Raw genomic sequence first — 26674 nt, forward strand, 5'->3', positions numbered from 1 at the left:
ACACGTCGTGGGTTTAAGACTGATTTCCTGATGAGTTCATTGCTGTGAAGAAAAGAGAGGACACTGAAAGGAAAACGTCCCGTTCTCCATACATCTAAATGGGTTCTTCCTTGTGAGAGTCCCTGGATGTTCCTTAAACACTTCATTGTAAATATAGCACTTTTTGCAATCTTTTCATTTAAACTGCTTCTCCTCTTTGAGTTTGTTGATGGTTTGTAGGGTTTCACTCCTAAAGTTCTTCCTGTCCATGAGTCTGTTGATGTAGGACTTCCACTAGGACTGAACCTGTATCGCCTTTCCTGATATTTATATGGTATGTGTATTGGGTGAGTTTGTTCAAATAAAACAAGGGTTCCACTCTGACTGCAGCTCCTTCCACAGTCCATACATTTAAACAGTTTGTCCCCTGTGTGTCTGCTGATGTTTTCTAAGATTTCGATTCTGACTGAAGCTCTTTCCACACTCCATACATTTATATGGTTTCTCCCCTGTGTGGGTCCGTTGATGTCTTCTAAGGTTTCCATTGAAACTGAAGCTCTTTCCGCACTCCATACATTTACATGGTTTCTCCCCTGCGTGAGTCCATTGATGTATATTGAGCTGTCCATTCTGACTGAAGCTCTTCCCACACTCCATACATTCATATGGTTTCTCCTCTGTGTGAGTCCATTGATGTATATTGAGGTTTCCACTGTGACTGAAGCTCTTCCCACACTCCCTGCATTGGAATCCTTTCTTGCCCATGTGAGTCCGCTGATGTGTTCTAAGTTTTCAACTATCAGTGAAACTTTTCCCACACTCCATACATTCATATGGTTTCTCCCCTGCTGAAGGTCGTTGATGTGAACTATGTGTGCTCATTTAATGAAGCATATTCTGCATTTCACACATTTAAATGTCTATTCCTAATGAAACTAAAGGTGCCCCATCCACTGGAGTTCTGAGTGTCTACTCCATCTCCTTCTTCAGAGTGGGAGGAAAGGGAATCCTGTTTGGGTTTCAAGGAAGAGAACAAAGGGAAAGAGAACAGATCAGCCGCCATTAGCACCTTCTCCTATGTCAACGTCTCCTACATTCTCCCACCTTCTACCCATGTTCCCAATTTTTAGGAAGTGAAGTTGCAATGTCATCAAATGATAGTAATTCATGAGCAACTTTCAAATTCCTCAATCAATGTTAATAAAGCAGCACGATTTTTTACAGAATGATGTGCTGTCTGATCTCATGCCCGTCTTCTGATGCAGGAGTATCCTAAAATCACACTGAAAAGCAGGATATTCAAGGCAAATATATAAACTGTACTTAGTAGAATGTGTAGTACCTTGAAAATGTAGTATTGATTCACTAATGGACTGAGGTTGTGTTATTTCTGGGGAGATGAAATTATTCCTGTTCTGTCTTAAATATGATAATCATACGATGTGTTAGGGGAGCATTAGTACCTTTGGTGGGGGAAATGTCGTGCACCTTCTGGGGTATTGTACCCACCATTGGTCAACACCCTGCACTCAGCTCTCACCTGTGGCTTCCAGAAGCTGTCAGGATGGAATAGGGGCCACAATCCCAGGAACGGCTTCAACCGGCCGGCTAAACCAGGTGAGGATACCTGAGGGGTCTCAAATCCTTGGTGTATTAGGGAATTCTGTTGCAGGTGAAGAAAAGCCCTGGTGGATGGAGAGGATGAGAACAACAGTGAATCCCACAGTCAAGAAGGCAGATTCTGCCCATTCTGCAGAGGAAAGTGAGGGCAGATGGGGCTCCTCAACCTGGGAAGGAAGCCCATCGCTAAGGAAAACTCTGGTCGCAAAACTTTGGTGCACTCCCTCACTTCCTCTTGAGTTATCTTCAGGAGAAGAAAAAGCTATGGAGGAAAACTTACACAAATCCAGAGTGGAGTGTCTAAGAGGGTTGGATGCTGCCCTGCACACCTCCTTCCACTCACTCCTGCAGCCAAGCTGGTGCCTAACGTACTGCTCTGCTTTTTTTGGGACCATATAAGCCAGGCTGAGAATGGGGTCTTGTTGTCTAGGCAGCCATGAACCCCCAAACACACTGTCCAGGCTCACGGTGCTGCTAACACAGCAGTTTCAGGGGGAACGATGATCTCAGACCTGTGTTTCAAAATCTCTCCAATGTGGAATATGTAAAACAGAAGTGCTGTTTATATCATACATCAATTAAAAAGTTTCTCAAGAAAATAAACTATTGTTGAACTCTAAAATAACAGAACAAGAGGTTGACGGTGCCATACAGACCATGCAATTGGGAAAATCTCCAGGGCCAGATGGATTAACCTCCAAATATTACAGAAAACTTTGAAGGACTATTTGATTCAACCACTAAAGGAGGTTTGCAATGAAATTATGGAGGGGGGAAAGGCGCCGGAGTCGTGGAAAGAAGCTTTCATCACACTTATACCTAAAACTGAGTCTGAGAAGACACAACTCAAGAACTATCGCCCCATATCCCTGCTTAATGTGGATTACAAAATTTTTGCTGATATTTTGGCTAGAAGACTTAAAAAGGTTTTAGCAGAAATGATACATAAAGACCAGGCTGGCTTTCTCCCTGGTAGACATTTATCGGATAATATGAGAAACGTAATCAACATTTTGGAAAAGTTACAAGTCAATATCAATACAAAAGCGGTGTTGATATTTGTAGATGCGGAGAAAGCCTTTGACAACATTTCTTGGATTTTTATGAAGAAACATTTGCAGGGGATGGGGGTTGGACAAAATTTTGAAAATGGTATAGGTGCGATTTATTCTGAACAAAAGGCTAAACTTATAGTTAATAATATAGTGACAGAAGAATTCAAAATTGAGAAAGGGACACGACAAGGCTGCCCAATTTCCCCACTGCTCTTTATTTCGGTCCTGGAGGTTTTGCTAAATATGATAAGAAGGGACCAGTTGATTCATGGTATTCAGGTTGGAGCAAAACAATATAAACTTAAAGCCTTTGCAGATGACCTTGTCTTAACATTACAAGAGCCAGTACCTAGTACTAAGAGAGCTTTAGAATTAATCCAGGTGTTTGGTCATGTGGCAGGTGTGATGGGATGATGAGCTGCTTGTGCGTAAAATCCTAATCCCTCAGAGTTTGGCTAAGTCCCCAAACCTCTGTCTGTGATGGAGCTCCTTAAACATGACTCCATCAGTCGCTCGTAGAATTGGACAGTGGGCGTTTACGGAACTTCTTCCAGCATAAAAGCTCCTTAACGGAAACGCGTCTTCTGGACTCTCGGCGTGACAGTTTCCGGCGAGGAGTGGGTGTCCCTACAGGAGGTCTTGAAACCTCCCCACTATTTTCGCTTGAAGTGTCTCTGAGCCCTCCCTCCGACTCACTTTCCCTTGGAACTCCACTTCTCCCCCTGCTGGTCCCCTCCTCAGCTGAATGTTCTCTCTCACCCTCTGTGAGCCCTTTCACCACCTGCGTCTCAGATGGCAGTTCCCTGACATCCACCTCCCCTCCAGGGCCCCCTTCACCCCCTTCCCTCCCCTCCTCTGCGGGAGGCGAGGGAGCAAAACCCCTGAATGAACCTCCCTCATCTTCCGAAGTTTCGAACACTTCCCTCCACCTCTTGCTGTTACCGGTTTCCAAGTACTCCTCCTCATCGGAGTCTGTTCCTCCTTCCAACTCCGATTCCCTGAATCCTTCCAGTTCCTCCTCATCGTCGGTGGTGCCAAAGTACTCCCTCCGGAACCTCGCTATTGGCTGGGGTTTCCTGGGGAACCTTTGGTGGAACGTTTCGACCAAGATCTCGTCACGGACCTCCTCTGCCGTCACCCAGGTGTTTTCCGACTCCGGTTCCCCTTCCCACGCGACCAAATACTCCACCTGATTACCCTTCCACCTGGAGTCGATGATTTCCGCCACATGGTTGCTGCTTTCCCTTTCTTCTATGGCTGGCCCCCGTGTGGATACCCCTTCACCTTCCCCCCTATATGGTGACAGTAATGACCTGTGGAATACTGGGTGCAGTTTCATGTGGTTCGGTAACCGGAGTCTGAAAGCCACCGGGTTGACCTGTTGGATGACCTCAAATGGTCCCAATCTTTTGGGTCTCAATTTCTTGCAACCCCCCTTGAACGGCAACCCTTGGGTTGATAGCCAGACCTGACTCCCCACCCTAATGGTTTCACCTTCCCTTCTGCTCTTGTCTGCCTGCCTCTTATATTCTTCTTTGGCCCTTTCTAAGTTGAGTTGGAGTTGACGATGGATCGCTTCCATTTCTTCTACAAAATGTTCAGCGGCCGGGACACTCCATCTCTCCCCTCCTCCCCCTGGAAACGCCCTGGGGTGGCACCCATAATTAGCCAAAAAGGGACTCATCCCGGTGGACACATTCTCTGCATTATTGTAAGCAAATTCCGCTAGCGCCAACTTTTCGACCCAATCGTTCTCTCTGTCATTGACATAACACCTCAGGTATTGTTGGAGGATACCGTTTGCCCTCTCCGCCTGCCCATTGGTCTCAGGGTGCCTGGCAGTCGAAAAGTTGACCTCTACGTGCAACAAGCTCATAAGTTTCCTCCAGAATCTGGACGTGAACTGTTTCCCTCTGTCAGAGACCACCCTCAAGGGGGCGCCATGCAGCCTAAAAATATGTTCTACAAACAATTTCGCTGTCTCTTCCGCCGTGACTGCATGTGAGCAAGCTACAAAGTGACCCATCTTAGTTAACAGGTCTACTACGACTAGTATGGCGGTTTTCCCCTGGGATTTAGGCAGATCCGTCATAAAATCTATTGATACCGCCTCCCACGGTCGTTCTGGTGTGGGTAACGGTTCTAATAACCCCGCTGGTGCCCGCCTTTCTCCTTTGGCTCTCTGGCATTGGTCACACCTTCTCACATACTCCCGTACATCCTCCCTCACCTTGGGCCACCAAAACTCCCTGGTCACCAACCACATGGTCTTGTGTTGCCCAAAATGCCCCGCTGTGGGATTGTCGTGCAGCTGTTTGAGTACTCTCCCCCTCAATTCCCCTTCGGGTATATATAGAGCCCCTTTGTAATACAATGCCCCGTTTCTTTCTTCAAAACCTCCGGGGTCTTCTCCCTCTCTCCTTAAACCTCTGAGCTTATCCTGGGCGTATTCATCATTTACCGTTCCCTCTACCAGTTCCCTTTGCCCCACCCAGGCCGCCCCACACACCCAGTGGTCCTCTGGGATGATATGTCTCTCTTCAGGCGCTCCCTCCCCCTCCAAATATTCAGGTTTGCGAGAGAGAGCGTCCGCTCTGATGTTTTCTGGACCTGGCACATAGCAGATTTCAAAATGGAATTTGGAGAACTCCTGGGCCCATCTCACTTGTCGTTGGTTGAGCACTCGTGCCGTTCTCCAATACTCCAAATTCTTGTGGTCCGTACACACTTGCACCTTATGCTGTGCGCCAATTAGTAAGTGTCTCCATCTCCGGAACGCTTCGTGAATGGCGAGTAGTTCTCGGTCATATACGGTGTAGTTCCTCTCAGATTTGTTCAGCTTACGCGAAAAGAAGGCACAAGGTCTCCATTCCGACTTATTGCTCCCTGGCTGAAGCAGCACTGCTCCCACCGCCCGGTCTGAGGCATCAGTTTCCACTCTCATGGGTTTTTGTAAATCCACATGCAGGAGCTGTTCTTCCGAAGCGAATGCCTTTTTCAATTCCTCAAAAGCGTGCTCCGCCTCTGCCGTCCAAACGAATTTCTTCTTGCTGCTTAAACAGTCCGTGATGGGAGCCGTTAAGTGGGCAAAGTTCTTGATGAATTTACGGTAAAAGTTCCCAAACCCTAAGAACCTTTGCACATCTTTTTTCGTTTTCAGTGTCTTCCATTCCAGCACCGCCTGGACCTTGCCTGGATCCATGGCTAATCCCTTGTCTGATAAGCGGTACCCCAGGAACTCCACCTCCTTGGTGTGGAACTGACACTTCTCCAATTTCACCCACAACTGGTTTGCTTGCAGCTGGCTCAGCACTTCCCTGACATCCTTCACATGCTGCTCCTCATTCTCGGAATATATCAGCACATCATCGAGGAAGGCTACGCAATTCTTGTAGAGCAGAGGTCCCAGTACATGGTTCATGAGCGATTGAAAACAGGCGGAGCCTCCTTGTAATCCAAAAGGCACAACGAGATATTCGAAAGCCCCTAGGGGGGTGAACATCGTTGTCTTCCATTCATCCCCCTTCTTTATTCGTATCAGGTTGTACGCTCCTCTCAAGTCCAGTTTCGTGAATATCTTTCCCTTCCTCACCCTGGTCAAAATGTCATCAATCCGTGGCATGGGGAAAGTCACTGGTTCTGACACGGCATTTAACCGCCGGTAGTCCACGACCAATCTCGGTTTATCCGTGTGTTTTTTGTCCACAAAAAACACTGGACTGCCCCCCACCGCTCTGGACTCTCTGATGAAACCTCTCTTCAGGTTTTTGTCAATAAACTCCCTCAACTCCTGCATTTCCCTGTCTGACATGGCGTACAGCTTGCCCACGGGGAGCTGGGCCCCAGGGACCAGGTTAATCTGGCAGTCAAAGTCTCTATGCGGTGGTAGTTTATCTGCTTCCCTTTCGCTGAAGACCTTGCTCAGGTCAGCGTATTGTTTGGGCACCTTCCCTTTGTTCGCCACTTCTGTTCCTGCTAGGGAGGCTTTTGCCCCTTCTGGCACCTTTCCCTCTTTGCAGTGTCCCAGGCAATGTGCTGACCCAAAGGAGACCACTCTCTGATGCCAGCCCACTAGCGGGTCATGCAACGCTAGCCAGCTCATTCCCAAAATGACTGGCGCCCCTCCCAGGGTGGCTACATTGAACGCTATCCTTTCGGTGTGCCTTGCCACCCTCATAACCATTGGGACGGTCTGTAGGCTAACTTCTCCCCCCAACAGCTCCCTTCCATCGATCGTGGTGACCTGCAGGGGGTTGCTTAAAGGGAGTGTCTGTATCTGGTGTTCAGCTGCAAACTCCTTGCTCATAAAATTACAGGAGCTGCCTGAGTCTAACAGCGCCTTGGTCTTTAGTGGGTATCCGTTTGCCAGCTCTAGCAACACCTCTATTACTAGGGCTGGTCTTGGAGGTTCCGGAGTGGGCACTTTTACTGCTCCTTGGCCTGTCTGCAGTGCCCTGACAGAGGCAGACAGGCGTTGGCGTTTACTGGCTCTTGGACTTCCTCCTCCTTCCCCCCAACAGCTCCCGCCATCCCTTGCCATTCCTTTCTTTGCGGGCAGACTCTGGCAAAGTGACCTGGCTGCTGGCAGAGGTAACATTTCTTGGCGCTCTTTCCCTCCTTCTTCCTCCCTTCACTGGGATTTGAAACTGCGCGCGCGCGCGCTGTTCCAACTTCCATCGGCTCTCCGGGCGGGAAACTTGGCTCTGGAATCTCTGGAATGCGGAAATCCCTCCAACGCTCTCCTTTCCCCTCCCGCTTCTCCAAGGCTCTTGCCTCCTGGCGCGCACCAATGGTCAGCGCTGATTTGGTCAGCTGGTCCATAGACTCCGCCCTGGGCGCCCGGGAAAGTTCGTCTTTCACCGCCGAAGAAAGCCCCTCTTCAAATAGCATTTGAATGGGTTCCGCCGATAAGTCCCACCCCAATCTATGTATCAACATTGTAAACTCAGTCCAGTACTCACGAACCGATCGGCTCCCCTGTTTGCAAGCCATCAATTGTCTGCGCACCAGTCCCTGTTCAATCTCGCTGGAGAACATCAAATCCATGGCGCGGAAAAACTTCCTCGCGTCCTTCAGCATGTCACTATTCCCTGCCATCAGGGGCCTGACCCAGTCTCTCGCCCCTCCTTCGAGATGGCCAATCACAAACGCCACTCGCGATGCCTCATCGGGAAAGTCATTAAACTGCAGTTTGAGAGCATACTGCATCTCTGTCCTAAAGGCTTGGTAGTTCCTGGGGTCCCCCCCAAACTTCTGCACCATTCCTGGCATCTTTCTTGCTAGTGTAGCGCCTTTTGCCTTTTCTGCATCCTGCGCCCTCCTTTCTTCTAGCCTCCCCGTTTGCATTGCTAGCTGGAGTTCCAACATTCTGTACCTTTCTTCCAGAGTTGGACCTTCTCCAGCTCCTCCTGCTCCTCCGGCTCCGGCTGGGTCACTCATGATGCCTCTCTGCACAAGCTGCTTTCAGGGACTGTCCGATTGCTGTGATGGGATGATGAGCTGCTTGTGCGTAAAATCCTAATCCCTCAGAGTTTGGCTAAGTCCCCAAACCTCTGTCTGTGATGGAGCTCCTTAAACATGACTCCATCAATCGCTCGTTGAATCGGACAGTGGGCGTTTACGGAACTTCTTCCAGCATAAAAGCTCCTTAACGGAAACACGTCTTCTGGACTCTCGGCGTGACAGTTTCTGGCGAGGAGTGGGTGTCCCTACAGGAGGTCTTGAAACCTCCCCACTATTTTCGCTTGAAGTGTCTCTGAGCCCTCCCTCCGACTCACTTTCCCTTGGAACTCCACTTCTCCCCCTGCTGGTCCCCTCCTCAGCTGAATGTTCTCTCTCACCCTCTGTGAGCCCTTTCACCACCTGCGTCTCAGATGGCAGTTCCCTGACAGCAGGCTTCAAGTTAAATAAGTTAAAAACTAAAGTTTTGGAGAAAAATTTGACGCCGATGGAGAGAGGTTTCAGAAAGAGACAGATTTGACATTAGTAAAGAAGGTTAAATACTTGGGGGTGAATATGACTGCTAAGAATGTAAATTTATTTAAAGATAATTATGAGAAATGTTGGTCAGAAGTGAAGAAAGATTTAGAGATTTGGTCGAATTTGAAGCTTTCCTTGCTGGGTCGGATTGCTGCCATAAAGATGAATGTATTGCCGAGAATGTTGTTTTTGTTTCAATCATTACAAATTATTGACAAGATGGATTGTTTCGAGAGGTGGCAAAGAGATATTTCTAGATTTGTCTGGCAGGGCAAAAAGCCCAGAATAAAATTTAAGATACTTACTGATGCTAAAAACAGAGGGGGGTTCGCCCTGCCGGACTTCAAACTTTATTATGAATCAGCAGCTTTCTGCTGGTTGAAGGAATGGCTACTTCTTGAGAACACAGACATCTTAGATCTTGAAGGTTATGATAATGTATTTGGGTGGCATGCATATTTGTGGTATGGCAAGGTTAAAGCGCATAAAGCATTTAAAAACCATATTGTCAGGAAAGCACTATTTAATGTCTGGATAAGATATAAAGATTTTCTAGAGAACAAAACCCCAAGGTGGTTATCACCTATGGAAGCGAAAGCTATGAAAAAACTTAATATGGAGGCGAAATGGCCAAAGTATTGTGAAATTTTGGAACAGGAAGGTGACAAGTTGAAATTGCAGAGCTATGACAAGCTCAAAGGGAAGGTGCGAGACTGGTTACATTATTTTCAAATAAGAGAGGCTTATAACCAAGACAAAAAAATTGGTTTTCAGGTGGAAAAATCAAAGTTGGAATCAGAACTGTTAGAACCCAATGCTAAGACACTATCAAGAATGTATAATCTGCTGTTGAAATGGAGTACTGAGGAAGAAACGGTAAAATCTGCTATGATTAAATGGGCACAAGATATAGGACATAATATGTTCGCTGACTGGGAGCAGTTGTGGACCACTGGGATTAAATTCACGGCATGTAATGCCCTAAGAGAGAATATTATGAAAATGATGTACAGGTGGTACATGACCCCAGTCAAGCTTGCAAAAATCTATCATTTGCCCGAGAACAAATGTTGGAAATGTAATGAAATTGAAGGTACATTCTTTCACCTTTGGTGGACATGTCCGAGGATTAAGGCTTTCTGGGAAATGATTTATAATGAAATGAAAAAGGTGCTTAAATGCACTTTCGTGAAGAAACCAGAGGCCTTTCTCCTAGGCATAGTTGGCCAATTGGTGCCAAAGAAGGATAGAACTTTTTTTATGTATGCTACAGCAGCAGCAAGAATACTCATTGCGAAGCATTGGAAGACGCAAGATCTACCCACCTTGGAAGAATGGCAGATGCAAGTAATTGACTATATGGAAATGGCTGAGATGACTGGCAGAATCCGAGACCAGGGAGAAGAGTTGGTGGAAGAAGATTGGAGGAAATTTAAAATTTATCTACAGAAGTATTGCAAAATGTATGAATGTGGATGACATGCTAATAAAATGAAGGGGTTCTAGTAACAAAAGATGAAAATTTGAAACTATAATTTTGGGAGGTAAAATATTTAAGGAAAAGTACTAGGATATGAATTTGCTGAACTAATTGCTAAAGAAGGATACAAAAAAGGGAGGCGGGAGGAAGTCAGGAAAATAAGTTAATCAAAGTTGAATAACCAGAAAAGAGTGATCTGTGTTTGTTTTATTGTTATTGGTTGTGTTTGTATTGTATGTATTGTTGTGTTTCTTTTTTGTATGTGTGTTTTTTATTGTTTTAAGTTTGGTTGTAAACCTAATAAAATATTATACTAAAAAAAAAAAAAATAATCAGAGTATTTGTCCTTTGAATAAAAGACCACCAAGTATCCGATGGCCCCTTCAAAGCTAATAAAATATTGTGCCTGGAGCTTTTGTGGGTGCAGGACCACGAAAGCTTCTTCCACCATTATCCTTCCAATTGGGATTCAGGCCTCACCATGGGACTGAAACTGTGCTGGTTGCGCTGGATTATGATCTCCGATGCGCTAGAGTCCGAGGGGAAAGCTGTTTCCTGGTTCTGCTGGATCTCTCAGCGGCTTTGGAGACCTTTGACCATGGTATCCTTCTGGACCCTCTAGGGGAGCTGGGGGGCCTGCTATGCAGTGTTTCCCCTCCTTCCTCCTGGGCCATGTCCAGAAAGTGGTGTTGGTGGGTGAGTGTTCTGACACCTGGGTGCTCACTTGTGGTTGCAAGGTTGCCGTAAACGATAGTCCCACCCACAAACTCTCATTCACACACAGCCAGTCAATTTGGTGGGGGGAACACACACCTCGCCTGTGCTAATACTGGCAGTCTTTCGCCTGTATAGGCACACCCTGTGTGTTGAGCCTCCAGCCACACAGGGACTGTCTATCATGAAAATGGGTCCTTTGACTGGGAAGAATCATGCAATGGCTATCATTGGATGATGATGGGTTGTATCTCAGCTTGTCAGTCAGTCTGACACTGCCTTCAAAGAATAAGAGGAACAGAAATGCTTTTCAGGTGCAACTTCCATATCAATCCTGAGACACATTCCATGGACTCTGCACCCCTGTTTCTGATGACAGGTGTACATTATCCTCATCCTCAGTGAACCAGGCAGTGGAAAAGACATTAAAGATGGAAGCCTGAGAGAGAGGAAAAGGTTTCTGGCTGCTTCCTGGGTGGGATTGCGGAAACAAACAGCCACTTCTGAGAAGGCTTCTCCCCTCCCCTCTTCCTCTTGGATTTTCCTCTCCTCTCCAGGAGGACCCAAGGTTGGACTTGGCAGAACCGCTGTATCTGCCATTAATTTGATTTTGAATTGATATTAGAACGAATTGATTTTAGAATGCATTTTAATTAATTGATTGTGATTTTATGTAAACTGTGTTATTTTTATTGTTGTTAGCTGCTCTGAGCCCAGAGGGCGAGATATAAATATTAAAATTATTATTATTGTTATTATTATTATTTTTATCTGGACACGGCAGGGGCTCATGGGGTGGGAATTGGGTGGAGCTTGCAGGAAGGAAGGTGCGTCTTGTTAACGGAGAAATCTGAGGGCCCCCCTGGACAAAAAACAAGGACACCAGCCAGGAATACCAGAGCAAAACAGCAGCCAGTAGGCTTGGTGTTTGTTGAAGACTGTCATGACAGGACTCCCACCTGCCACCAGGTGGAACAAGATGGGAGCCCCAAACAAAAGAGAACCCAAACTTTTATTAGCTGCTAATCCCCATGTTACAGCCCCCAAAATACATCACTAATGCATCATGGTTACATCATGAAAGGGGAGGTCTGGTTGCAGTAATCTGAGCATCCTGAACCCTGCCCCACGGTTCCCCTTGCCCTCCACCAAATACCTATCAAGTGTAACAAAAGAGATATTTACATTTCCCTGCTAGGTGCAGAAGTGTGTCAGTACCCAGAGCAGAACAAGGGGGAGGGGTGCAAAAAACCATGACCGCCATGTGGCCTGACTTATGCCCCCCCCCACCAACAAGAAAGGAAATGGCCGCCATGTGGCCTACAGCTGGAGGGCGGCGGATGGCGGGGGCGAGGGAGCCATGCCTCCCCCCCCCCCGCCACTACAAAAAAACAAAAAGGCCTAGCTGGCCCCCCGCCCAGAAAGAAAAGCCACAAAATCGCAGCCTAGCCTGGCGGAGGGGCCATGCCCCTTCCAATCAGGCCAGACCTTACCTTAATTCAGCCACCAGGACACGCTCCTGAGGATCCTGATCCTGGAAGGAAGAAAACCAAAAGGGGCTTGGACAAAGGGGTCGGCCTCTTTTCTTTGGCCTTTGCCCCACCCCTGGCTGGCCATCCATTGTCCTCCCTGACCAAGGGCGGGTCAAAGGCTGGCCCAAGCAGGTGGGAGGCACCCGCCCAGGTGAGCCCTATCTTGGTGCCACAAACCCCACCCACCTGCGGGAAAGGGTGGGCGGACATTCCCTGTTTCCCAGCCAAGCTAATCACACCCTTTTGTCTTCATCTGGGTTGGTTCTTTGTGGAATGGCTACCTGTCTGGCACTCAGGTATCAGGATGCCAGGGATTATCACTCAGGCAGAGGGGCTGCTGAGTAGCTGAGCTCACATGTCTAGATGCATTTCTGAAGTTTCCCCAGTGAGCCAGTACAGAGATACATTTATCAGTGAATTCATACATTTGGTATTGTGCAGCAGAGGCCCTTTGAATAGATAGGAAGAAACTATGATGAAGTGCTGTGTGGGGACAAATCACAAAAGTGATGGTGCTGATTTTGGTAGTGGGCTGCATGTGCATGACATCTGCTGGAGGGGCAAACCCCCCCCCCCAACCTATACATAAATTCCTGCAACAGTCTGGACAGGGCAGGGGCTTATGGGGTGGGAAGAGGATAGAGGTTGCAGGAACTAAGGGGTGGGGGGACACGACCCCCCACTTTCCAGGGATCCCTCTGGGCGCCTTGAAGGGGTGGCCGATTCCTGGCTGGGAGGGAGAAGCCAAGGCGGCCCCTCCAGAGAATCCCGGCGGGCGCCATGATGGAGACGTGTCCCCAAAGACTGGCCTTCCTAGCTCTCCGCCCCCAATTGCTGCACTTTTCTGCCCCAGGGATGCCCCCCCTCCCCACTTCCTCGACCCCCTCCCTCTGTCCCAGAGTCTCCCCTGCACCCAGAGGCCCCCCTTGGCGCGACTCACCCCACGCCCTGCGGCCCCATCTCTCCGTCCGGCGGGGCCCCCCAAGACGAGCAGGGGAGGACAAGGGGGGTCTCTATCCAGGCGTCCCTCACGTCATGGCTCACCTATCTCGGCGCAGAACCCACAGAGTCCCAGGGATGCCTGCGCGGGGAAATTGGGCGAGAGGGCTTCGTGGGATCCCCTGGGTGGGCTTCCTAAGGGTCCAAGGAAAACCTCCTTCGCAGGACGCGTGCAGGGATCCAGATCCACAACAAGCGCTTGGGGGAGCTGGCGGGGACTCTGGATCCTTCTCTCGCCTCCCCCCCCCCCCGCGACCCCTTTACCTCTTAGTCCTCGCTCGCGAATCTCCTTTCCTTTCCTGCAACATCCACCGGGGGGGGGGGAGTTTCCCTGCCGCCCCTCCTCCCCTTTCAGAAAGCGCGCGCCCCTAGAGCTACGGCGCAGAGCAGCAATCCGGCGCAGAAGCTCCACTTGCGGGAGAAGCAGGCAGTTTGGGAGGGGGGCTCTTCCCCCCCCCACATTCCCGGAGCAGGAGCCAGGTGGCGAGGAGGAGGAGCAACATATTGGGGAGGGTATTTGGGGTTTGCGGAGGCGGGGTGTGGGAAGGATGTGCCGGGAGGGGTGGAATTTGGGGGGCGGGGAGGAGAGGAAGGTTTCCCCCTCCCCTCTTCCTCCTGTGAATCAGGAGAGTGGGGGAGGGGCTGATCCCAGCAATCCAACTGCAAAGTGGGGTTCCCCCCCCACAATGTTTATATTGCAGAATCCTTCCCTCCCCCACCCCACGCCACGAGCTTAGATCCCTTTGTGTTTTAGGTATTGCTGCTGTTAAATCCAGGAAGTGGGGAGGGGCAGTCAAGACAGAAATCCGTCGGGATGGTGGGTTGAATCCTGATACTTTCCAAGGTGAAGCTCAGGAAAGCCTTGCAGCTAGGGGGATGTGTGAATACTATTGTGGTGCTTTGGGGAAGAGGGTAGTTAAAAGGTGTGGGAAAGTGGGGTTGTGGTGGAGCGATGAACCCCAAAGACTGAGAATTCACTGTGAACAGGACTGGCCCACCCAAGCCTCACCCCCTTGCCTAAAGCCTGACACCCCGCAATGTGACAGGATTGTGACTCTTGCCCTCAGCAAGCAAAATATCCCCCCCCCACCGGAACAAGGCAATCTCCGGGATGCTGAGGTGCCCCGAGGGCTGTGCGGGACCCCCATTCCTTGAAATGGAGGGAGCCGGGGGCTGTGGCTCTGTGTGTGTTTCAGGCAAAAGGGGGGGTGCTGCTCTGAGTGTTTTGCTAGCAGTTAAATTGCACATTTGGGGGAGGGGCTTTATTTTTGTGTGCTTTGCATTGAGACTTGGGTTTCCAGCTCAGCCAGGGGAGCTGGGACTGGAGTGCCAGCTGTTTGTGTGTGTGTGTGTGTGTGTGTGTGTGTGTGTGTGTGAGAGAGAGAGAGAGAGAGAGAGAGAGAGAGAGGACCCCCCCTTTTATTTTATCTGCAACATGTTCGGAAGGGCAGGGAGTCCCCCTTGTGTAACAACTTAAGCAGGAGGCCATAATGGGGGGGTCACACTCACAGGAATAATGGACTCCATTACAAGGCATGATGAATAATTTTGACAAATTCAAAGACAAATACGGTGGAGCGATGAACCCGAAACGACTGAGAACCCCCTGCGAACAGCCCCCCCCCCGGGCTCGTGGGACCTGGACGTAACCAACCAGGTCTTTAGAAGCGTGACAAAACACCCTGGATGTTCGGAGCAGTTTGCATATGCAGACTCCTGGGTAGCGGTCCTGAGAGATTGCCCTACGTGGCTACATAAGTTGAAAGGACAGTATTGTACCTCTCTGATGGTGAAGTGGGCACTGGAGGAGGCAAAAGTAATCAAACCCCAAAAGAGCGAGCACTTTTCCAGAGGAGGGGTGAAAACGAAATAACCAATGTGGCCCCCAACGGTTCCCACTGTTACAGATGTTACATGTGTGTGGTACGGAAGCTGTACTACCCAGGACAGGATGGGGTTGTGCAGAGTTGTTAAGGCAGCAGAGAGCATTGTTGGCTGCCCACTCTCCACCTTAGAGCAGATTTATGCCACAAGGTGCCATAGGAAGGCACTGGACATAGTAAAAGATCCATCGCATCCTGGTCACTTTCTCTTCGAGCTCCTGCCGTCGGGACGGAGATACAGGACGATGAAGACAAGAACGAGCCGTCTTAAGCACAGCTTCTTCTCCAGAGCGATCTCGGCCCTGAATGGGAAACCTGGACTTCGAAAGTCATCTAATCTTCCTTGCTGTACTATACTGTATTGTTTAATTAGTGTTTTTATGGAGCAGTCAAGTAATTTCGTTGTCCCCGAGAGGGAGCAATGACAATAAAGATATTATTATTATTATTTTATTATTATTATTATTATTATTATTATTATTATTATTATTATTATTAGAATGGGGGGGAAGCATATAAACAGAGGTTTACTCCCGAGTAAACCACATAGAGTCGGAGGCAATAACCTCAAGGGAACCCCGCTATACAAGGGCTCCCCTCGTCCTTTCACAATGTTGCACCAAGCACCACACAAAACCCCAAGACCCCAAGAATAAAGCGCCATTTGTGACGGCGTATCCCGGTGCTATATACAGGCAAGCAGTATGAATGAACAATTTATTTGCATGAGGATGCGACCTGACCAATCAAATCGCCTCAAATCTAGCCCGTCAGCCAATCCCAGCAATGCTATGGCTCTACAGGAGCAGCTCAGCGCAGCTGTCTTGCAGGATTCAATGAGCACTGACAAGGTGACGACAGCTCCTGCTGAGAGAACAATGGGCTAAATTCATCGAAACCTCGTTATCTTGTAATCCACTCATAAAACTGGATCCGATGTAGCGAGGCCAAGTCGGGTCATTTCCGAACCCACTGTTTGTATTGTGAATAGCCAAAAACACTTAGAAATTCATAGAAAATCACTGGTTTCAACAATTCTCTTCATTCCACCGACAATTTGCGTCATTGGCTAAGGGCTTTGAAACCACTCGGTCCCCGCCATAATCCCTCAAGCGGGAGGTCACGTATTTACAGAAAGGTGCTATCATATGATACAAAAATGAATCATACTCATGATAATAAATGCTGGAAATGTAAAGAAAAAGAAGGAACATTTTACCACATGTGGTGGACGTGCCCCAAGGTGAAAGACTTCTGGGAAAAGATTTATAATGAATTGAAAAAAATGTTGAAATATACATTTATAAAGAAACCAGAGGCCTTTCTTCTTGGAATAATAGGTTCGGAACTGCCCAAGAAAGATGTTAATCTATTTTTGTATGTCACAACTGCGGCTCGTATTTTGTTAGCTAAAAAGTGGAAAACTCAAGAATTACCAACAGTAGAAGAATGGCAGATGAAGATGATGGACTGTATGGAGCTAGCCGACCTAACCAGAAGAGTCCGCGACCAGAAGGAGGAGGAACATCATGAAGAATGGAAGAAATTTAATGATTATTTAGTTAAATTTGTTAAGCTAAAATAACTGGAAATAGCGTCCAGATACTTAAAGGGCTTATCTATGTTAACTGATAAAATATGTTTAATACAAGAAGGAGAAGATTTAAAGATGTTAATGTTTAATTTAAAGGGTATTAAAATTGGGATTTGGAAAACCGTTATAAGGACATGCAATGAAATTCAACTAAGGGGAAACAAGGAAGTTGTTTTACAAAGTAAATAACTGTTATTTTCAATAAGGTTATGATTTATGTTTGTTATGTTTTGTTTGTTTTATGTTTTTGTTTGTCACTGATATTGTAAAAACTAATAAAATTTTTGCAAAAAACAACAACACAAAACCACAGAGCCTAGGACTTGCTGATCAGAAGGTTGGCGGTTCAAATCCCTGCGACGGGGTGATGGGTCCCTGCTCCTGCCAACCTAGCAGTTCGAAAGCACATCAAAGTGGAAGTAGATAAATAGGTACCACTCCGGCGGGAAGGTAAACGGCGTTTCCGTGCGCTGCTCTGGTTTGCCAGAAGTGGCTTAGTCATGCTGGCCACATGACCCGGAAGCTATACGCTGGCTCCCTTGGCCAGTAAAGCGAGATGAGCGCTGCAACCCCAGAGTCAGCCACGACTGGACCTTATGGTCAGGGGTCCCTTTACCTTTACCTTACTCCTTGCCAACAAAGGTCCGTATCGTTAAAGCTCTGGTTTTCCCAGTAGTGATGTATGGAAGTGAGTGCTGGACCATAAAGAAGGCTGATTGCCAAAGAATTGATGCTTTTGAATCATGGTGCTGGAGGAGACTCTTGAGTGTCCCATGGACTGCAAGAAGATCAAACCTATCAATTCTTAAGGAAATCAGCCATGAGTGCTCATTGGAAGGACAGATCATGAAGCTGAGGCTCCAATACTTTGCCACCTCATGAGAAGAGAAGACTCCCTGGAAAAGACCCTGATGTTGGGAAAGATGGAGGGCACAAGGAGAAGGGGACGACGGAGGACAAGATGGTTGGACAGTGTTCTCTAAGCTACCAGCAATAAACTTTGATCTATAGCTATTTGCTCCGGTTGGTGGCCGGACTCCTTCCTTTATTCTGCAGGTAACCACGGGCTCTGCCTGATGAGCTGGGTGGCTGAGCAGCCTCGCACCTGGCCCCCCCCCAACACCAAATTAGCCTTTTATTGGCCAGACCTAGGAGTTTTGATAGACAGGGGGGATACAAGACCCAGGAGCCGAGCCTTCTTCCCTTGGGGGTTCCCAAGCTGGTGCCCCCCTTTCACCCAGCCAGTCCATGACAACAACAGCAGCAGCAACAACAGTAAATTCAGTACGATAATAATATGCACACTAGTCCTCTAGTAGGAAGAATAAGAACTTCAGGGGCAATGGAAAAATACTATCTTCCCCAAACCACAGAATAAGCAGTAGCTCTGGGGTTCCTCCAGGGGGTTCATGAGGGAAGATGGGCCCCCCAGGAGACTTCCCTGGTACCTGCAACCCATCCTTCCCACTATTGTGGGTGGGGAAGGAGGAATCTCCCATTAAATTTTAAGTTTTCTTCAGAACGTGCAGGAGGCAGGGATGAGGTTCTGGTGAAGAAGCATTGTTTGGAGATCATGCGGTGCTGGGGGTGGCAGAATTTGGTGCAAAAACCCGTCTGACACCCAAACACCCATCTTGAATGCTTGAGTACAGCAACTCCAGGGCCTGAGTCAAGTATCGGCGGGGTAGGGGCCACGTGTAGAGCAATTCCCACACTGAGGTCAAAAACACACACAGAGGCAGCAGGACTTCTTCAGTAATAGTTTACTGAGTTTTCAAAGCATACAGTTCTCACTGGGTCCCCAGTGAGGCACAAAACTTAGCTCCTGAGAGCAAATCCAGTTTCAGCAGTAGAAAAATACAGCACACAGGATATCTAAGTCAGGCACACAATCCGGCAGAAGGGAGCAAGGGAGGAAAGAGGCTGGAAGGACACAGGGCAATGGATGTGTGTGTGTGTCGCTTCCTGTCGCCTGGGAGGGAAGTCAGCAACTCGGCATCTGCAGGGGCTTCATGAAGCAAAGCTTTCTGCTGGCTATTCCAGGCAAACATGCAACTCAAAAACACATGCTGTAATCTGTGCTATATTGCCGTATCAGTTGTTTTTATGGGTTTTTTTCTGTCCCCCTCCAAAAAATATTCATTTTATAACACAAATAAAGAACACAAACAGAAAAACAAACAATGCAAACAAAGTCTTGTCATATCCTTATTTTCCTATACATTGTGAAGTGGGCTTCCCCAAGTCCCACCTATCTGATTTTCGTTTTACTTCATCTTTAGCAATTTACATATATCAACGTTTCTAACAATCTTTTTTTTTAAATCACACTTAAAATAACTTCACATTTTATCACTTACAAATAATACTATTTTAAAATACATTATCTTCTACTTCTAAGCCTGCCGCCTATATCCACTTCCAAAGCTATTCTAAGATTTAAATATTAACATATTTTTTTAAATATTCCTTAAACTTCTTCCAATCTTCTTCCACCGTCTCTTCTCTCTTGTCTCAGAGTCTCCAGGTCGGTTCGGCAAGTTTTATATAGTCCATCATCTTCATCTGCCATTCTTCGATAGTTGGTAAATCTAGTTTCTTCCAATTCTTTGCTACCAATATTCTCGCAGCATACAGAAAAAAAGTAACATCCTTTTTGGGTATTTCACCCCCCACTATACCAAGTAAAAAGGCTTCTGGTTTTTTAACAAATGTGTTTTCAATACTTTCATCAGTTCATTATAAATCCTTTCCCAGAAGTCTTTTTCCTTGGGGCACGTCCACCACATGTGGTAAAAGGTTCCTTCATTTTCTTTACATTTCCAGCATTTATTATCATGAGTATGATACATTTTTGCAAACTTCACTGGTGTTAAATACCATCTATACATCATTTTCATCAAGTTTTCTCTTAATACATTGCAACATGTAAATTTGATTCCTTTGTTCCACAATTTCTCCCAATCTACAATCATGATATTGTGCCCCGCATCCCTGGCCCACTCAGTCATTACAGCAATAAATTATACATGTTAGATAGGTTTTTTGGTTTTATCTAATAATTCCATTTCCAGTTTGGATTTCTCGTTGAAAACCCATTTTCTTGTCCATTTTAAACACTTCATTTATCTGGATGTACTGGAACCTATCATCTAATTTATCTTTCAACGGATCACAAGATTTTAATCTAAATTGGTCCCCTACTTCCATCAGAATATCATTATACCTCAACCACGTATCTTTCATATTCAACCTTTTATGGGTCTTAGCTTCCAATGGTGAGCCAAATCACTTCTTTTTCAAGGGTTCTCGCAATGCGTAAGGGAATGGTCTGAAGCTGAGTATGTAGGAATGCATTCTCAGGCAGATCAGCTTTCCTGGGAGCTGGAGGGGGGGAATTGACCCTCCTCTTTTGCAGTGGTCTCAGAAGCAGGGAGTGACACCGATACAGAACAGATTAGACAGGAGTTACCTAGCAAAGAGATAATGACAAGAGAAACAGACTCAGCTGGCCCTGAAGCAGGAATACGGATTTCTTTGGAGTTCATTGCTGGGAAGAAGAGTGGACTCTGAGAGGAACATGTCCCACACACCACATATCTAAATGGGTTCTCCCTTGTGAGAGTCCCTAGATGTTGCTTAAACATTCCATTATAATTAAATCACTTTCTGTAATCTTTCCATTTAAACTGCTTCTCCTCATGTCTGAGGGTTGGGGGTTGGACTCGATGGCCCTTGTGGTCTCTTCCAACCCTATGATTCTATGATTCTATGTCTATGTCTGTTGATGGTTTGTAGGGGTTCAGCTCTTAAAGTTCATCCTGTACATGAGTCTGTTGATTTAGAACTTCCACTAGAACTGGACCTCTACCTTTATCTAACTTCCTGACACTTATATGGTTTGTCTCTTGTGTGAGTTTGTTAATGTAAATCAAGGGTTCCACCCTGCCTGAAGCTTTACCGCTCTCAAAGCATTTAAAGGGTTTTTCCCCTTTGCGAGTCCTTTGATGTCTTCTAAGGGTTTCACTGAAACCGAAGCTCCTCCGCACTCCATTCATTCATATGGTTTCTCCCCTGTGTGAGTCAGCTGATGTCTATTAAGGTGTGCACTGTGACTGAATTTCTTTCCGCACTCCATGCATTTAAATGGTTTTTCCCCTGTGTGAGTCTGTTGATGTCTTCTAAGGGTTCCATTATCACTAAAGCTCTTTCCACACTCCATACATTCATATGGTTTCTCCTCTGTGTGAGTCCGTTGATGTATTCTAAGGCTTCCATTGAAACTGAAGCTCTTTCTGCACTCCATACATTCATATGGTTTCTCCCCTGTGTGAGTCCGTTGATGTTTTCTAAGGTCTCCATTCTGACTGAAGCCCTTTCCACAATGCATACATTTATAAGGTTTCTCCCCTGTGTGAGTCCGTTGATGTCTTCTAAGGTTTCCATTATCACTAAATCTCTTTCCACACTCCATGCATTTAAATGGTTTTTCCCCTGTGTGAGTCTGTTGATGTCTTCTAAGGTTTCCATTATCATTAAAGCTCTTTCCACACTCCATACATTTAAATGGTTTCTCCCCTGTGTGAGTCCGTTGATGTCTTCTAAGGGTTCCATTATCACAAAAGCTTTTTCCGCACTCCATACATATACATGGTTTCTCCCCTGTGTGAGTCCGTTGATGTCTTCTAAGGTTTGCATTATGACTAAATTTCTTTCCGCACTCCAGGCATTCAAATGGTTTCTCCCCTGTGTGAGTCCGTTGATGTGTTCTAAGGGTTGCATTGAAACTGAAGCTCTTTCCACACTCCATACATTCATATGGGTTCTCCCCTGTGTGAGTCATTTGATGCTTTTTGAGGTGTCCACTCTGACGGAATTTCTTTCCGCACTCCATGCATTTAAATGGTTTTCCCCCTGTGTGAGTCCGTTGATGTCTTCTAAGCTTTCCATTATCACTAAAGCTATTTCCGCACTCCAGACATTTAAATGGTTTCTCCCCAGTGTGAGTCTGTTGATGTCTTCTAAGGTTTGCATTATGACTAAATTTCTTTCCGCACTCCAGGCATTCAAATGGTTTCTCCCCTGTGTGAGTCCGTTGATGTGTTCTAAGGGTTGCATTGAAACTGAAGCTCTTTCCACACTCCATGCATTTAAAAGGTTTTTCACCCGTGTGAGTCAGTTGATGCATATTTAGGTGTCCACTCTGACTGAATTTTCTTCCGCACTCCATGCATTTAAATGGTTTTTCCCCTGTGTGAGTCCGTTGATGTGTTCTAAGGGTTCCATTATCACTAAAGCTCTTTCCACACTCCATACATTCATATGGTTTCTCTCCTGTGTGAGTCCGTTGATGTGTTCTAAGGGTTCTATTATCACGATAGCTCTTTCCACACTCCATACATTCATATGGTTTCTCCTCTGTGTGAGTCCGTTGATGTGTTCTAAGGGTTCTATTATCACAAAAGCTCTTTCCGCACTCCATACATTCATATGGTTTCTCCCCCGTGTGAGTCCGTTGATGTCGTCTAAGGCTTGCATTGAAACTGAAGCTCTTTCCGCACTCCATACATTCATATGGCTTCTCCCCTGTGTGAGTCCGTTGATGTGTTCTAAGGTTTCCATTATCACGAAAGCTCTTTCCACACTCCATACATTCATATGGTTTCTCCCCTGTGTGTGTCCGTTGATGTGTTCTAAGGTTTCCATTATCACGAAAGCTCTTTCCACACTCCATACATTCATATGGTTTCTCCCCTGTGTGAGTCTCTTGATGTCCTCTAAGGGTTCCATTATCACGAAAGGTCTTTCCACACTCCATACATTTACATGGTTTCTCCCCTGTGTGAGTCTGTTGATGTCTTCTAAGGTTTGCATTATCACTAAATTTCTTTCCGCACTGCAGGCATTCAAATGGTTTCTCCCCTGTGTGAGTCCGTTGATGTGTTCTAAGGGTTGCATTGAAACTGAAGCTCTTTCCACACTCCATGCATTTAAAAGGTTTTTCACCCGTGTGAGTCAGTTGATGCTTATTTAGTTGTCCACTCTGACTGAAATTCTTCCCGCACTCCTTGCATTTGAATCCTTTCTTGCCCATGTGAGTCGGCTGATGTGTTCTATCAGTGAAAGTCTTTCCACACTCCATACCTTTAAATGGTTTCACCACTTTTGGGGTTTGTTGATGTGAGCTATGTGTGCTCATTCAATGAAGCATGTTCCACATTTCACACATTTTAAGGTCTATATCTAATGAAACCAAAGGTGCCCTTTCCCCTGGAAGTCTGTCTCTCTTCTCCATGACCCTCCTCAGCGTGGGAGGAAAGGAAATCCTGTTTGGGTTTCAAGGAAGAGAACAAAGGAAAAGAGAGCATATCAGATGCCATTAGCACCACCTCATATTTCAACATATCCTATATTTCCCCTGCATGCTACCCAGGTTCCAAATTTTGGGGAAATGAAGATGCAATGATGTCAAATGATAGTAATGCATCAGCAACCTTTCATTATCCTCAATCATCATTAATAAAGCAGCATGATCTTGGAAAACAGCCTTTTCACATCAATTGTTTTCTCACAGGAAATGCAGCTACTCTCTCTCAATGAAAAGGCCCTCTCTGTCTCTGGTTCATCATTCCTTTGGACATTTCCCATCATCGGCATCATAATCCTCCATCCACCCGTTTCCACCTCTAGATCTTCATGAATCACCTGCACAGTCCCAATGGCCTCAGGAAGTCCATGTGGACCATTATATGAGACCCAGGTCTACATCTTTCCAGGGACTGTGGTCTGGGTCAGTCAGAGAACTAGTGACAAGGCTTGGTGCTTGGGGTCAGCTGAATGGGTGCTCAGGGAAGCTCCTGTTCTTGGAGACGGACCTCCGTCTAGATGCCTCACATTGCATGGAGAGAGCAGGAGCAGCAGAAGGAAAGCAGCTGGCGCATGGGAATCCCAGACGGAAACACCCACCTCAATTGTTCTTTATAATAATGATGTGCTGCCTGATCTCTTGCACTGTCTTCTGACACAGGAGTATCCTAATCTGGCACTGAAAAAGCTGGATATTAAAGGCAAACGGATAACTGTACTTAGTGGAAACCTCATCCTTGAATATGTAGTACTAATTCATTAACAACCTGAAGTTGTGTTATTTCTTGAGATATGAATTTATTCCTGATCTGAGTGTTTTTTCCTACTCTGCTAACTATATGTCAGTCTAGGAGATTGTTATGAAGGAGCAAGATCTGAGACCTAGAGCCCTAAACAGCCTCGGCCCTGTAGACCTGAAGGAGTGTCTCCACCCCATCCTTCCCTCTGAACACTGAGGTCCTCCTCTGAGGGTCTTCTGCTGGTTCCCTCCCTTCAGAGGTCAAGGAAATGAACAACTACCTGACATTTAGAAGACAGTTGAAGGGAGACCTGTATTAGGAGGTTTTTAATGTTTGATGTTTTACTGTCTTTTATGTGTACTGGAACCCAACCAGATGGGCAGGGTATAAATACTACAATCATTTGTATTATCTTGTGATTTTTTTTGTAGTTATTTTGGAATTCGTAGTGCAATATCAGCTCATGAAATGTTTTGGGTGGAGAAAATCACAGAGTTGCCGTAAACAATAATCCCACCCACAAACTCTCATTCACATACAGTCTGTAAATTTGGGAAGGTCACACAGCTCACCTGTGCTAATACTGGCAGTCTTTGGCCTGCATAGGCACACCCTGTCTGTAGAGCCTCCAGCCACAAGCACTGTCTATCATGAAAATGGGTCCTTTGACTGGGAAGTATCTCAGCTTGTCAGTCACTCTGACATTGCCTATAAAAAGTAAGAGGAACAGAAATGCCTTTGAGGCACACCTTCTATATCAATCCTGAGATCAATTAAATAGGTTCTGCACCCCTGTTTCTGATGACAGGTGTACATTTTCCTCATCCTCAATAAACCATGCAGTGGAAAAGACGCTTGAAGATGGAAGCCTGAGAGAGAGGAAAAGGTTTCTGGCTGCTTCCTGGGTGGGATTGCAGAAACAAAGAGTCACTTCTGAGAAGGCCTCTCCCCTCCCCTCTTCCTCTCTGGATTTCCTCTCCTCTCCAGGGCGAACAATGGTTGGACTGGGCAGACGCTGTGTCTGGACAGGGCAGGAGCTTATGGGGTGGGAAGAGGATGGAGCTTGCAGGAAGGAAGGGGTGGGGGGGACTGGACCCTCCACTTTCCAGGGATCCTTTTCTGGTTGCCTTGACGGGGGGGGGTCGATTCTTGGGTGGGTGGGAGAAACCAAGGCGGCCCCTCCGGAGATTCCTCGATGGAGACGTCTCCCTACAGACTGGTCTCCCCCCCCCCCCGCCAATGCTGCGCTTCCTTGCCCCTTGGCCCCCTCCCTCTCTCCCGGAGTCTCCCCTGCACCTAGATGCCCCCTTGGCGCGGCTCACCCCTCGCTATGCGCGACCCATCTCTCCATCCGGAGGGGCCCCCAAGACGAGATGGGGAGGGACAGGGGGTCTCTATCCAGGCGTCTCTCGCGCCCGTTAACCCTTTCATGGTCTGCCTCTCTCCGCGCGGAGCGCACAGGGCCCCAGGGATGCCTGCGCGGGGGAAACGGGGCCGGGGAGTCCTCGTGGGACCCCGTGGGTGGGCGCCGCATGTCCACCCCTGCCAAGGAAAGCCCCCTTCGCAGCACGCGTGCAGGGATCCAGGCCCTGTCGGGGGGGCCCACGGAAGGCGCTTTGGGGAGCTGGCGCGGAGTCCCTCTCTGGGTCCTTTTCTCCTCTCTCCCCCCCCCCCGCCGCGACCCCTTTACCTCTTTGTCCTCGATCCCGATTCTCCTTTCCTTTCCTGCAACATCGATGTTTTGTTGGGGGGGTCCCCTGCCGCCCCTCCTCCCCTTTCCGAAAGGGCGCGCCCCTAGAGCTACGGCGCAGAGCAGCAATCCGGAGTGGAAGCTCCACTTCCGGGAGAAGCAGGCAGTTTGGGAGGAGGCTCACCCCTCCCTTATTCCCGGAACAGAAGCCGGATTGGAGGAGGAGGAGGAGGAGGAGGATCCTGATACTTCCAAAGGAGAAGCCCAGGAAAGCCTTGCAGCTGGGGGGATCTGTAAATACTATTATGGTCCTTAGGGGAAGAGGGTAGTTAAAAGGAGAGGGAAACTGGGGTTGTTGACAGGGGTGGGTGACGGGCCCATGTTTCTGAATGCCAAAGACTCCTACTTTGTGACAAATCTGTGATGCATCGAAGAAAATGTATTGGGAAATGTATTGTGGGAAATGGGGAGAGGTCTTAAAAATCCATGCAACCATCTTCTCGGGGTTCCTACTCTTGGTGTGTTTGAACCTTGTTGCAACACATAAAGATCAGGTCAACTGACCACTGTTTGCTTCTTTAACTTGGCTGGATTCTCCTTCTTTTGCTGACCGGAGGGACCCCCGGGGAGGGGCGCCCTGACGAGCTGGGCAGCGAAGGAAATCCGCACCCGGGGATATTTTCCTTCTCAACTCCTTCCCACCTGAGCCCCACCCCCTTACCTAAAAGCCAGCCACAACACAATGTGACAGGATTGTGACTCCTGCCCTCAGCAAACAAAATAGGACCCCCTCCCCCCCCCCGAGCAAAGCAACCCCGGGATGCTGAGGTCCCCCAATCCTTGAAATGAAAAGGGGAGGGGCTCGGGAAACCTTCAGGGAGCAGGCGGGGAGGGGGCTGCCCAGGCTCCAGGAGCTCCTTCTCGCTGGTTCCTCCCCATCGCCCTCCTGCTGCCTGCCTCCCCTCCGCTTCTACTGGTCCTTTGCAAGTGCGGCGGAGCTCTAGTCCCTCCGGCCCCTCTCAAATTCCTTCTAAGAGCCCCAC

The 26674-nt window shown here is 47.5% G+C and overlaps 2 protein-coding genes across 4 annotated transcripts in view; both read right to left on the reverse strand.

Moving 5' to 3' along the window:
* Positions 1-24575, reverse strand: part of LOC128422019 (zinc finger protein 729-like) — a 41385-nt gene extending 16810 nt beyond the window's left edge. The window contains exons 1-2 of the mRNA XM_053405470.1: positions 24514-24575; positions 1520-1664 (exon numbers count right to left, since the gene is read on the reverse strand). The gene's annotated coding sequence lies outside the window, so the exon portion shown is untranslated. The remainder of the gene's footprint in view (positions 1-1519; positions 1665-24513) is intronic.
* LOC128421952 (oocyte zinc finger protein XlCOF6-like) lies at positions 1-26243 on the reverse strand. 3 transcript variants are annotated; one of them, XR_008332409.1, is made up of 3 exons: positions 24514-24619; positions 20728-23161; positions 1-279 (listed from the first exon to the last, which is right to left on the reverse strand). XR_008332409.1 is itself a non-coding variant. In XM_053405331.1 (2 exons), the coding sequence occupies exon 2, from the start codon at positions 23032-23034 to the stop codon at positions 20890-20892; it is 2145 nt and encodes a 714-aa protein (XP_053261306.1). In that variant the 5' UTR covers positions 23035-23161; positions 25632-26243; the 3' UTR covers positions 20619-20889. The 3 variants fall into 3 exon arrangements, 2 of the variants coding, with proteins under 2 accessions (XP_053261306.1, XP_053261304.1); XM_053405331.1 differs by lacking the exons at positions 1-279; positions 24514-24619 and adding an exon at positions 25632-26243 and having other exon boundaries at positions 20619-23161; XM_053405329.1 differs by lacking the exon at positions 1-279 and having other exon boundaries at positions 20619-23161.
* Positions 26244-26674: the final 431 nt, after the last annotated feature.

Source organism: Podarcis raffonei, chromosome 10, assembly GCF_027172205.1.
Source record: "Podarcis raffonei isolate rPodRaf1 chromosome 10, rPodRaf1.pri, whole genome shotgun sequence".
In the NCBI taxonomy this organism is placed as follows: Eukaryota; Metazoa; Chordata; class Lepidosauria; order Squamata; family Lacertidae; genus Podarcis; species Podarcis raffonei.